Below are 14,089 nucleotides of genomic sequence, written 5' to 3' on the forward strand. Positions count from 1 at the left end.
TTTGTTATTTAATTAGTTATTTTTTTAGGTTAGCAATTTATGTTTTAAATTGAGATCAATACATTTTTCTTAAAAAAGAGCATACACATTCAGAAAATATTTTTAGAGAAAAGAAGATCATTTTAAAGCTATAAAGTGGATAAGTGAGTTTTTTGGAGTAAGAAAGAATTTAGTTATAAGATAGATGAATAAAAATATATGAAGTAGAAAGTAGAGATTTTTATTTTGGCGCTTTTAGAATGATATTAAAAATGAGCAATTAAACTAAGAATGGTGTTAATTATTTCTTTATTAAAAATAAAAGTGAAGATCTTGATTTATTTTGCAAGTAAAAAAATCAATAAATTATATCTTATAATAATATTTTTCTATTGTTTAAAATCTAATTTTATTATTGCTACAAAAGATTTAAAAACAAAAACAATTATTATTAGTAAGTTATTTAGTTAGTTAGTTACTAGGATTAAAAAAGCCAAGCAAATAAAGATAGAATTTAAGTTATTTTTTCAATGTCGTAATAGAAAAAAAAAGGAACTTCAGTGAATGAGTCAGCATCTTCAGCTAGTAAATAAAAAGGAACCCATTCAAATGAAAATTCTGCAAAAAAGGATAGATAAATATATTCATCTGAAGAATAAGATATATAAAAATCAAGCAATGTTCTTCAAAATAACTCAGATGGGTAAAATTAGACCAATCAAGAAAGCCATTTAAATACTGCAAGCAATATAGTTTATATAGATCCTTAAGTTGTTTATCCATCTTCTGAGAAAAACCCAATAGAGAATATCAATACACCAATTTTTGAAAATTCAATATGGCTTAACAAAACAGGTTAAAAAAAGAAAGCGAGTGTTTATCCAACAAAAAGATGGGGACACACTTCAGTTGTCTACGAAAAGTATTTATATGTTTATGGAGGCTGTGGCAAATAGCAAGACTGTTCTAAGACTATGCAAATATTTCGCTTAGATTGCGAGACTTATGAATGGAATAAAGTAGAATACACTACTGACGTGATTCCAGATTCAAGAGATTCTCACACAGCCAATGTGATAAATAATAAAATGTGGGTGTTTGGAGGATCTAATTCTGAGCTTCTTTTTAATGAATTTTGGACTTTTGATTTATAGAAAAATGAATGGTTAAACCCATCATCTCTTATTAAAGGCGAAATCCCTTCTCCAAGAGAAGGTCATGCCTCAGCAGTTCTTTAAGATAGATATTTAGTCATTATTGGAGGATTCAACTCAGAGATCGAGCAGATCTATTAGGACGTGTAAATAAATACTATATCATCTACTATAAATTAAAATAAAGATTTTACCAAATAGCATATTTAACCAACCTTATGATTGAATAATTGAGATTTAATTAATATTTATATATACAAGGTATGTTATAGATACAAAGAACAAGACTTCTAAAAATATAGGTACAATCAGAATGCCTGTCAGAGAAAGTTAGTCTGTTTGTGTTATTGATGATAATATTTATTTATTCGGAGGATAGGGATATAATGAAGAGTATTACAATGATTTACATAGATTGAAAATCGAAAATATTAAAAAAAATCCTTCATTGAATGTAGAAGAAATTAAAACTAAAAGCGAGTTTGTTCCTTCAAAGAGATCATCACACTCAGCTGTTGCATTCCAAAATCGTTATATTTTTATAATAGGAGGAGAGCAGGGCGAATAAGACCCAAACAACATGCTTATACTTAATGATATATGGGTATACGATACTAGGATGAATTTCTGGCATGAAATCAAAGCAAAATGCTAAAAGGGAGTATAATTTAGGGGAAGATTTGGTTTTTCTGCTTCCTGCTACAAAGATAAAATAATTGTATATGGTGGAATGTAAAATTAAAATATTCTGCTAGAAGATATTATGGTCCTTCACTTGAGAGATGATTCCAAATAATTTTTAGTTGAAGAAAGAAGTTAGTGTTCGATGTGTGATTCAATTTGTGGACTTACATTAAATGGACATATTCTGAAAAATGACATGCTTTTTGATAAAAGACAAAGAGATTTATTTTTTTAACAAGCTCGTTAAGCGCATTTACCTTCTTAGGCACTTTCTTTTCATGATATAGAAAATTCATAGAATGTAATTTAGAATAAAAATCCACAAGAATGCTGGCGCTATACCGAAGATAGCTTAATAAAATTACCTTATACCAATTCCTAGCTTGCTATGAAATTTAAGTATCTCTCTATTGATTTTTTAAAAAGTTTAGCAAACATGATTTCCTCTCCATTTTAAGCGATTGCTCTACTATTCAACTTCTTGTTTTCGTTGAATGATTAAGTTTATATTGAGTTTAAAGATAACACAGATTCTTCCCTCCTTTTATACTAAAATAAATAAGGAGCTAACTCTAAGGATTTTTTAAAATACGTTTATTCTTTTTCACATACAAGATTCTTAGAGTATGACAGGTTCAATAAAGACAGAGAGCCCTATATGAAAGAAAATGATAGGTTAATAACAATTTCAGAGTTTTCTAATTAAATCAAAGTAATTTCTAAAAAAAAATAGTTTTTTATATTAATTTTAAAATATTATTATAATGTTCTATATTTATTTATTTATGAAATAGATTGCAGGATGCAGATTAGGAGAATAAATTATTTTACAATCGAGACATTTAAATACATATAGTATAGGTGTTATCAATTTTAGCAATAAGCAAAGTAATGAAGCAGTTGAGAATGTCGAACAAAACATGATTGAATCCTTCTATTATAGCTATGATGAATAAAATAAAAAATTTGTCTCACAAGATGGAGAATAAATGAAAGCAATAATTGATAAATTAGTTGATAAATAATATGTCGATTTCCATAAAGAAGAAAACGATATTACTTAAGGTTTTTCAATCAGGATAAGAAATCTAAGTAGAATCTCTGATTTAAAATCTGATTATTCATCTTCAAATTAACAAGAAAAGAACGAAATTGTATATCAATCTTCGGTTAATGATTTGGTCCTTAATACTCCTTCATTTATTGATCCAAATGAAATCAAGTCTCTGAATCAAACAATAGATTATTCATTTAAATAATTTGCAAAATACTTTTACTACAACCCCAATTAAACAAAGGAGTTATTTTTAAATGATGAAAAAATTGAGTTTTAAAGCTATGTGTCTTCCCTTTAAACTATACCCTCGCTTTTGAAAATTGAAAATAATGATAACCAACAGTACTTAGAGCAAATAGGTGATCTTCAGCTATTTACATAAAACCCCGATAATACAAGTAGTAAATTTAATTAAACAACTGAAAAAAATTTTTTTTAAATTTTAATTTAATTATATTAAAAGATGAGGATTCAAACAAAGCGCTAAATGGCTGCTTAGCTTATTATGATAATAAATTTGTATTCAGATTTGGTTCAGAAACATAAGTTGGATTTCCTAGTTTTTTAAAAATATACAACAAATACATTGATAAAAAAACAATTTATAATGTTCATGGTACTCTAGTTCTATAAGACTTCTTAAAACCAAATATAGTATATAATGTAATTTTAATATTCATTTTTAATTAAATTTGATATAAAATTTTTATAATTAAAGTAAATAGAAAATCAGTTTTTAGATGAGATATTTTAAACTAAAATAAAAAAAATAATTAAAGATGCTTGCTCTTCCTTAAAAAGGAAAGGTGACGACTCAATAAACAAGTTCCAGCCTTCAATTAAAAAACAACCAAAACTAAATGAATAAAAATGAAACAAAACCTCTAAATTAATAATAAAATTTATATTTAAAAAATAAAATTATAAAATAATTAAATAAGCTTGTAAAAATATGTAAAATATTAATTTTATTATTTCTTACTTTGTTGTTAAATTTTGGTTTAATTTGTATTGTTTCCTATAATTTTGAATTGAATTTAAACAACTAAATATTACCTTTGTTTTTTTAATTATTTTACATCAAATTATATCGAATTGATTGATATTATTTAAATCAAAAAGAAATTTAAGAGGTTTAAATAATATCCTGATATTAACTATTTAGCTGAATAAGTTTTGAATTAAAAAAACATAAAGTATTTTAATAAAAATCAGCCTAAAATAAAATATAAAAAAAATATAATAATCTATAAAAAAACATTTTATTTCAAATAAATTTTATTCATTAATTATTTGATAAAAAATTTATTCATGTTAGAATACTTGATAAATAAAAGGAATTCATTAAGTGTATTTGTTGTTTTTGTAAAAAAATTGTAAGTTTATCTCTTCATAAATATATTAGACAAAATTCACAACAATTTGAAAATAATTTAAAATAATTAAACTATTAATATACTCATAAGAACTAAGTAAACTAGTTATTCTAAAATTAAAATAAAAAAATATTTTAATTATTTTTAGAATTTTTATGAAAAAAATAGAAAAACTAATAAAATAAAATATAAATTATTTATAAAAATAATTTTAAATCTTTGATAGAAAATAAATAAATAAAATTAAAATTTTATTGGAAATATTTTATTCACGAATATTATTTTAATATTTATTAATTATTAAAGAATTAATATAATATTTAAAAGGTATAATCTAATTTATTTAAGAAAAAATTTTAGTGTTTTATCACTCATATTAATTAGCAAATAGTCTAATTAAAATTATGGATTTTTTCATTCGTTCATTAAAAAAGCTAATTATTTATGTATCTTAAATTTTAAAGGATACTTTTAAAATATTAATGAAGAATATAAACAATCAAAATCAACAATTCTTTCTTTATTCTAATATTTATTTCGTTTCATATTTAATCTGTTTGAGATATGACTATTTTTGCTCAAAAAAGTGCTTTATCAGTTTGGATAACTTTTTATAGTATTTCTTATTTATTTCACTTAAATTTAAATATATTTTAATTAAAATGACAATTTTTACTCATATCAATAATGAGTTGTTATTGTTTTTTATATTTTTATCATTTTTTATATTAAAAATATTAAAAAATTGGCGCAAATGCATTGATTTTGTTGAAATCACAAAGTCATTCTCTTGATGCTCAGAAATATATATGCCTTATTAAGATAATTTGCTTGGGCTTGAGGCAAATAACGTTTCTTAATTTTTTATTTGTTAAAATATTGTAAAAAAAGTATATACTTATTTAATCAATCAATCAATATTATTCGTTTGATGCTACTAAACCTTGATTTATTTAATAACAAAGATATCAAAGAAAATTTGTTAATGAATGGGGTTAACCGTTTTTAATTTTATATAAAAAATGCCTTGTATAAATAAATAGATTTTAAGAAAAAACACCTATTTGTTGGAAGTGTTAAGCAAAGGAAAAAAGCAAAAACTGAAATTTTTAATTTAGATAACTATTTTCCTTGTTTGTTTTTAATAGAAAGTTGGTTGATTTAATTAATATTTGTATGGGAAATAAGGAGAAATAATTGAAAAATAAATAAAGAAAGAAAGAGCTTCATTCAAAGAATTGAAATAAAAAGAAAAAAACAAAGAATTTTGTTAATAATAATTAAATACAAAATACAAAAAAATAAATAAAAACGTAAAACATAAAGGAAATGAACAAGGCCTTAGTTTTCTTAGCTATTATTGCTCTCGGCTTCGCCGCCTCAACCCAATAAGTCAGCGCTCTTGACCCCAGTGAAAATGCTGCTGATGCTTTGATTGACCAACTCAACCAAATGGAAGGAGCTATCAGAAAGGAATAATAAGCTCACGACGAATTAGCCCAAGAATAAGATGCTGAATGCGCCCAAGAATTCTAATTCAGACAAAACGAAATCAACGATGCCCAAAATGCTTTTGACGCTGCTAACGCTGCTGCCGGAAGATGCCAAAATGCTTTGACTGCTTCCCAAGCTGATTTGGAAAAGGCTAACAACTACGTCTCCAGCATCTAATAAATCCTTGCTGGTTTGGCTTCTTAAAGACTTGCTGAACACAATGCTTACGAAGATTTGGTCAACAACCAACTCCAACCTGCCATCGATGCCGTCCAAGGTGCTTACCCCATCTTGAGTGACTTCGCTTCCCAAACTGTTTCCTTCGTCTAATTCTCCAACCACATCAACAAGATGTTCCTCTAGATGGTCAAGGCTAACAAGGTTAACTCCTTCACTGCTATCCTCACCGTCTTACTCTCTCAACCTGACTTCTAACACGGAGTTGGCCGTAATAATTACATTTTTTTTACATTTATCCAAGCCATAAATGGCAGATTAAATTAATCTTACATTCAACTACAAATAGCAAATAAATTAATAATATTCCATTTGATTTGAATAATTTACTTCTTTTAAAAATTAATGGCTTCAAACATGAAAATTAATTAATTATTTATTCAATAATATAGGTGATGCTATTGATCAACTTTAGGCTTTATTCGAATAATTAGAATAAGACCTCTAAGCTGCTCTTGACCACGCCACCGAAGTTGAAAACAACGCTGTCTAAGTTTACAACGACACCGTCAATGAATACAACGCTGTCTTGGCCACCCTCGATGCCACCATCAGCTCTTTGAACGACTACATTTCCAGCTTAGAAAACTGCGTCTAAAACGAAAACAGTATTGCCAGCCAAGCCAATGCTAAGAAGGTTAGAAACTCTGATGCCCTCGCTTACGCTGTTGATATGTGCCAAGCTTTCGACACTGAATACTAAAACGCCACTGCCGCCAGGTAATAAATATTTAAATGATTTTCAAGTAAACATATGTTAACGTTTTATTACTTAAAATAGAAACGACGAATTGGCTTTACTCCAAAAGTTAGAAAACTTCGTCCACGAATAAGCTGATATCTTCGGTGACTACGGTACTGATAATGTTGATGCTTTCGATGACTTCAAGCAATCTTACGATGCCCAAAGAGACACTCAAAGAGGTAACTTCATGCAAATGAAGATCAAGCAATTCAAGATGAACAGCAACTTCAAGAAGGTCGCTAAGTGTGAAAGCTGTTCAAGAAAATCCTTCGTTCAAAAGAAGCTCGGTTTCTGAGTTATTTTATTGAATGAATGAATGCTTTAACTCATGCAAATATAGTCAAAAATATAATAAAAATGATACTGTTTAATACTCACTTTATGTTTGTATTTTAATTATAACACTTTTTTGACTAAACAATATTCTTATTCTGTTTCAATATTTCAAATATCAATTTAAGTTATTTTATAAAATAAAATCTTTATTTTACTACTTTATGTTAAGATAGATATACTATCTTTTATATATGTATTCTCTCTAAAAAACATCTACATTTTAAGAAATAAATCAAATAAAATCTCTAAGCTCTAATTATTGTTTAAGCAAAATTCTACAAATATTGAATGGATAAATCATATAAAATCAGTAAGTGAGTAATTTATTAATCTATTCACTTTTACTTTTTAAAGATATTTTTCTAATGAAATTTATATTTTTTAAATTTATTTTAAAATTAAAATTTATGATTTCTTTCTAATTCTTCTATGATATTAAATATCAATAAACCTAGTTATATAATTTATAAATTTAAAATTAAAAATTTCATAAAACTATTTTTAAGAAGTCAAGTTTTAATTACCCTTTTTTTTATTTTTATTCATTAAAATGACTTAAAAAGAGTTTTAAATAGATTTTGTAAGAAGTAAAAATAAAAAAAATAAAGGCACTAACAAATAATTTATTCCTAAAACTTAAAAATTCTATTTAGATTATTTAATTGCTTATCTACAGTAATTTTTCATATAAATGCACATGAAAAAATAAAACTTTAATAAAAAAGTTGAATTTTAAAATTTTATGTTTTTAAAAATGGGTGTTAATACAATAGTGAGTAATAATAATATTAATATTTTATTCAATAGCTTTTTTATTATTTCAATTGTTTTATAAATTAAACAGCTTCATGATATACTTCTTATTAGACAAACAATATATTTTTTCAAAATAAACAATAAAAATGTATAATTTGTATTGTATTCAATTAATTATCCTGCTCATCAATTAATGATTGTACTATTTTTTCAAGTAAAAAATAATAAAAATATAAGCTAATAAATTAATAAAAAACAGACAGACAGTTAATATTTAACTAAGTCTTTTATAAATAAACATATTGTATTTTTATTTTAAATTATAAAAAATAACTTTTTATAGATGAAGTTAAAAACTCTAAAGCATAAATAGAGTGATATACATACAAATAAGATAAACTTGATCATTAGTTAATTTATATATAAGAATAAAAAATAACAAATTCAAAATGTCATATCTTAAATTGTTTCATTCTCTTTAAACTCAAATGCCCAAGGATTTCTAATTTTTTATTTTAGTTTAAATATGTTTTTTGTTTTAGAAATATATATAGCAAATTTACAAATCAATAAATTCTTCGATTGCTTTTTTGAGATTGATGTTAGGTAGAATGTCTGTGATAGGATTTTATAAAAGTTGCTAGTTTTATGGATCTCTAATAGATTTTACTGTTTTAAAATAATCCTCTAGCTCCTTTTTTTCGTAAGTATTACAATACTTTGTTGTTACAGGATCTTATAATATTTTCTAAACAAATCATTAATAAAAAATTTTTTTTATATAAATAATTTACATTTGTTAGCTTACAAAGGTAATACTCAGGTATTTTTCTGTTCTCCTCTTCAATCAAAGTTTCCTTTAGCTTTTTAAATAATATAATTGTTCTAATTAACAAATTTTTTAAATTAATTGGATTACAAGTAAGACTTATTTCTTTTTTGTTTCCTCTGATTCATCTAATTGACTTTCAACTTTACTCTATCGTTATATGTTTGTTAAATCATTATTTTTATTATAATAATCACATTATAAAATTAAAAATTACTATTAAGTATTATATTATTTTTTAATCTTATTCCTATTACTACTTTTATTCTATAAACCATTTCAACTTTTTTGCTCTTCTAATATTGTCTTACAGATATTTTTCATTTTTCTGCATCTTTTGTCCTGCGCATAAAGTCAATGCTAATGAAATTATTTACATTTTAAACAAAATAAAATTAATTTAAAAATACCTTTAGTTAATCTGGTAATGCAGGTATCTAACTTTGATAAATATTAATGATTTTTCTAGCACATTTATGCAATTATTTAACCAATCAACAAATGTCCTTTTATATTTTATACATCAAGTTCAGTAGATTTTTCAGCATCTTTTAAACCCTAATTATCATTAAATCTCAAATAATCTGATAAAACAAAGTAGATTTTAAAATACTTTATCTAAATCTCCTAGAAGCTTATAAACTCTTGCTCTATTAGAAAAATAAACAGATTTAGTACCATCTAATTCCTAATGTATTGATTATAAATATTAATAAATGTTTTAGCTATGCTTTAGAAGAATAAATTCAACTCACGATAGCCTTGTTGTAACAATTAAGAGCTTCAATATAATCCTTACTGAGGAATGCAACTTTCCCCTTATCGCTCCATTCCTAACTTACCATCTTCGAAAATATTTTATTTGATAAATAATTGAAAAAAGAGAATTTATTAATAATACTTGAATAAAATATCAATAATTAATTGCTTTTTTTGCTGATATCAAAAATGATAAGTCCAACTCGTTAATTTTTGATAAACTCAAATTAAATCAAAAAAGAATGTTAAAAATATGTAAAATTTTCTTTCTTTAAAAATATTTTTTTTACTTTAACAAAATATAAATTTTGACATTTCAATAAAATTTCTCACTAATTTGTTATTGAGTCAATAAAATCTTTAATTTATTTTTTTTATTAGAGAGAAAAAATTTTATTTGAAACTTACAATTAATAAAAATTAAATAATTTAATTAAAACGATTTTTGGTAGATTTGCTCTTTAATTTTTAAAAATAAAATAAACTTTTATGAAACTATACTCTAAATAAATAAATTATTTATTTCATGATGTTTATTTAAAATTTTACAAATGAATTTTAATTTTTGTATTTAAAAAGCTATTGAATTGCTTTAAATATGATAAGATTGAATGTAGTTATTTTAAACTTATTTTTTTAGAAAATATAAAAGATTTTGAGTATAGATTTTAAATTAAATTTTTTATTTAATATTTATTTAAAGAAATTAACTTAAAAGCAATAAATTAATAAAAATATACTTAGTTTAATTTAATTAAATTAATTTTTAAGAAAAATATTCTCACAGCAAGGAAAATTATTTTGATAGATATTATAAATTATATTAGTGTTTTAATCTTAAAAGTTTCAAAAATTATTAAATTTTACAAAATATTTTGAGAGAAAGAAAAAATAGTTTTTAGACAAGATTAAAATCGAAAAATTGTTTCTATTAAAATTTAAAATTTATAAAATTCGAATGTAATTATTGTAAAATTTTTTTATATAGAAAATATAATAGATTTTGAATGTAGATTTTAAATTAAATTTTTTTATTTAATATCTATTTATTATAAATTAAATCAATTAAAGTTGACTATAAATCAATAAAAATATTCTTAGTTTAATTTAATTAAAAATTTTAACTTTTAAGAGAAATATTCTCACACAGAAAATTATTTTGATAAACATTTAAAATAAATTAATTTAATTTAATATTTTGATCTTAAAAATATCTATAAATCAATGAATTTTACAAAAATATTTATTTAAAGAGAGAGAAAGAAAAAATAGTTTTTAAGTCAAGGTTAAAATTGAAAAAATGAATAATTAATTTAATGAGGAGATAACAAATATACAATACAAATTTATGAATTGTATATAAATAATAATTAGTTTAAAAATGTAAGGTTTTTAAATTAATTGCACGTATAACAAATAGATAACATGAAGATATCTAGTTGCTATTTGTTTAAATATCAATTGGTTTTTTCAAAGATCTTCGAGATCAACAGGCTTAAGAACATCATTTGGATGCTCAGCTTATTAGGCATTGAAATCATGATTTTATATTCCTTAATCCTCCATTTATTAAGACATTTCTTGAAGCTCACGGATTGCAGATTCATCCATAGTTTCATGGGCATGTTAGGAAAGTTGGATTCTGTCGTTCTTATCGTCTACAACAATGACTCTTTTACCTTGGAATAGGGCAAAAATAGTCTTACCATGACGAAATACTAAGAAAGCAGCAGCACTCAATATTATGAGAACAAGGAATGCTACGATATATGAGATGTCCTATTCAATAACTTATTCAATTTTATTGAACAAGTGGCCAATTCTCTTGATAAAGGAAGAAGAGTTGAATTTATTTTTGGCAGGAGCAAATCCAATCAAACTTTCTTTTTAGTCAAAAACCATATATTAGTTACGAAGTGCAGCTTCTCCGAGGATAATTTTGTTGTCATAAGATTGCTAGAGATTCATTTAGCATTTTAATTTAGAATCCTTTCTACTTTTATTTACTTTAACACAGTCTAAGATCAAATCAGCAGGGTTGACTTAAAGGTGAACAATGAAAACTTGTCCGATTTCTATGATCATAGCCATGTCATTCAACTCTTCTTTGTTAGCAGAAATTTCTTCACAAACAACAAAGAACAAGTATTCCTTAGATATGGAGCATTTAATTCCAAATTCATTTTAGAAAGCATTCAAGATAGGTACCAAATCTTTCTCAGGAAGCACTATTGCAGTAGTAGTAAGTGATAAGATTCCAACGGGATTATTTATGTTGACTGAATTGATAGGCAAAAGACCATCAGTAGATTCAGAATCAGAATCGGTGGGCTATTCTTTATTTTTCTTCTTGTTCTTGAGCTCTTCAGATTGCTTAGCAATACGAATTTTAGATACGTAGACAACCCACAATCCGTATTAATCTACTAGCTCTGCGTTGGATAAAGAACGCAAATATTAAATTTGGTTGCTTTCTGGTTTATATATATACTACTGCATAATATCTCCTATAATGAGTTGGTAGGTTAATTGATCGTCGTCTGCAATATAAAGAGAGAAAGTTTTATTCTATACTTGTTTGTATTGCTTTACTATAGGTTCAATCATATTCATCTCAGGTTCATAGATTTCATAAACTCTTTTAGATGATGTTGTCTATTGGGTATCTTTGTTTTAAGCTTAATTCTTATTGTTATTATTCTTATCTTACTATACATCTTCTTCATTGTTATCATCTTCTTCTTCTTCTTCTTCGTCATCTTCATCTTCGTAGTAATCATCTTTTGGAGAATCATCTTCTCTAAAGTTTTCTTAGCTCTTTTAATTACCTTTCTACTAATTTAAATTTTGGATTGTGATAGCATTCTCATTTTCATCGGCTCCTAAACCTAGAACACCGTCAGCCAAGAGGAAGTGCTATCCAGACAAAGCATGAGCCCAAAGAAGTTTAGGTTTGCTGATAAATTGAGTAGTATCTTTAATACGCAATTTTTCGGGAGTTATGAACTAGCCTACAACACTCATTCCTTCGGCATATTAATCAATTTCACCGCACTTTTCAATCACTTTAAGATTGGTAGAAGAGAATACTTTGCTGACATGTGAGGATTTTGTTGAATTATTTTTGTACAAGCACTAGTTTTGTTTACAATTTTTTCCTTTACGGTCGCAAGTTTGGCAAACAGGACTCTTCACCCATGACCAAGGAGAAGTCAAATCTATAGCAAGTTCAAAGAAGTCCTATGAAGCTTCGAGTTTCTTAACATCTTTAATTGAAGTTGTATTGGAGCTTTCATCCTTATCATAGTAAAATCTAGCGTTGTAAGCAAGATTTTTAAATACACATTCTTATGAAATACGAGCAACCTTTGACTAAGAACAATTACTTGGCATTTCAGTATTGAAAATAAGTGGGCGAGATGGACGACTATGCTTAGGACTAAAACAAAAGTCATTAGCATAAGCATTACTAGTATTCTTTTACCATGCGTTTAAAACGTTTCTCTTCAACTCTAATTTTATATTCTTATTAGTCTTTGCTTTTGCTTCAACTAATGCTGCTAGTATTAAAAAAAGAACTAAAGAACCAATTGCTATTTTAGATATCTTTTGCATTTTTCTTTTTAAAAGTTTTTTTTGAAATCTTAAAAATTTTTATGATTAATTTTTAATAATTTGATTTTCACCAAATATTTTAACAAAGGCTGATTGATTAAATTAATTAATTATTCATAATTTTCTTTTTCTTTCAAAATCATTTGAATCTTAATTCATTGATGGGCTAATTAGCTTGATTATTTGCTTGCTTGCTTGATTATTATTTACGCGTAATCAAATAATCAATGAATTAAATAATCAAAAAGTCAAGCAATTTATATGTGAATTAAATATTCATAAAGTCAAGTAATTAATATGAGAATGAAATAATCTTAATATCAAATATTCGATCATTTTACTTTAAAATTATAAAAGCCTTCAGATAAATTGATAAATAAATAAATAATTTATTAAGAAATGTTTTTGATGAATTTAGAAAGATCTTCATATCTTTTTCATGCATTGGAAAAGTAGAAATTAAAGTAAATTGAAAAATAGTTATTTAGTTAGTTAGGTAGGTAGGTAAACAAATAATTAAATACATATCTTTTGATAAAGAAAGTAAGAAAAAAAAGTATGACTTTTATAAAATTTAATCTAAATAAAAAAATTCCATAAATAAAATCTAATAAACATGTAGTAAATAACAACATAAAGTGCATCATTTGAATTAAATCGCTTTAGATATTTGAAGATATATATAGAATTAATTTGCTTTAATCTGATTTTATATATGTTAAAAAATAATTTGCTTTTTATTAAATAAAATCGAAGTGATTTATAATAGTAAAATACACTTTAGTCTATCTGAAAATTATAGGTTTCGTTTATGCGTACAACATTTTAAAGTGGAATATTGAATTATTTTGAACTGATATTTTCTGTTAAAAATAATTTGAAAAGATGCTTCTATCTTTACTTGATTTTGATAAATTTTGCATAAATGAATTTTAAAATTTAAAGTATTTAAATTAAGTTGTATTAAAATTTATTAGTAAAAAATAATTGATTGATTATTTATTTATTTAATTACTTAGATTTCAAAAATTTGGAAATTATCTCCTAACAAGAAATAAATATAAAATA

At 24.4% G+C, this 14,089-nt stretch overlaps 4 protein-coding genes across 4 annotated transcripts; 2 read left to right on the plus strand and 2 right to left on the minus strand. All coding sequences in view use genetic code 6, as the record gives it.

Moving 5' to 3' along the window:
• Positions 1-509: 509 nt before the first annotated feature.
• On the plus strand, positions 510-3,748 carry TTHERM_01055590 (kelch motif protein; the record flags this gene model as incomplete). Its single annotated transcript, XM_001027525.2, has 5 exons — positions 510-1,279; positions 1,395-2,529; positions 2,612-3,272; positions 3,338-3,537; positions 3,593-3,748. 5 exons carry the CDS (start codon positions 510-512, stop codon positions 3,746-3,748), a joined length of 2,922 nt encoding a protein of 973 aa, XP_001027525.2.
• Positions 3,749-5,579: 1,831 nt separating this feature from the next.
• TTHERM_01055600 (Ndc1 protein) lies at positions 5,580-7,021 on the plus strand (the record flags this gene model as incomplete). Its single annotated transcript, XM_001027526.3, has 3 exons — positions 5,580-6,192; positions 6,374-6,701; positions 6,763-7,021. 3 exons carry the CDS (start codon positions 5,580-5,582, stop codon positions 7,019-7,021), a joined length of 1,200 nt encoding a protein of 399 aa, XP_001027526.3.
• Positions 7,022-8,262: 1,241 nt separating this feature from the next.
• Positions 8,263-9,492, minus strand: TTHERM_01055610 (U-box protein; the record flags this gene model as incomplete). The annotated part of the gene is made up of 8 exons (XM_001027527.2): positions 8,263-8,320; positions 8,382-8,566; positions 8,613-8,681; positions 8,738-8,797; positions 8,865-9,007; positions 9,058-9,205; positions 9,261-9,335; positions 9,403-9,492. 8 exons carry the CDS (start codon positions 9,490-9,492, stop codon positions 8,263-8,265), a joined length of 828 nt encoding a protein of 275 aa, XP_001027527.2.
• Positions 9,493-10,876: 1,384 nt separating this feature from the next.
• Positions 10,877-13,021, minus strand: TTHERM_01055630 (eukaryotic aspartyl protease; the record flags this gene model as incomplete). Its single annotated transcript, XM_001027529.1, has 1 exon — positions 10,877-13,021. One exon carries the CDS (start codon positions 13,019-13,021, stop codon positions 10,877-10,879), a length of 2,145 nt encoding a protein of 714 aa, XP_001027529.1.
• Between the last annotated feature and the right edge of the window lie 1,068 nt (positions 13,022-14,089).

Source organism: Tetrahymena thermophila (genome assembly GCF_000189635.1).
Source record: "Tetrahymena thermophila SB210 genomic scaffold scf_8253880, whole genome shotgun sequence".
NCBI classification, from domain to species: domain Eukaryota; phylum Ciliophora; class Oligohymenophorea; order Hymenostomatida; family Tetrahymenidae; genus Tetrahymena; species Tetrahymena thermophila.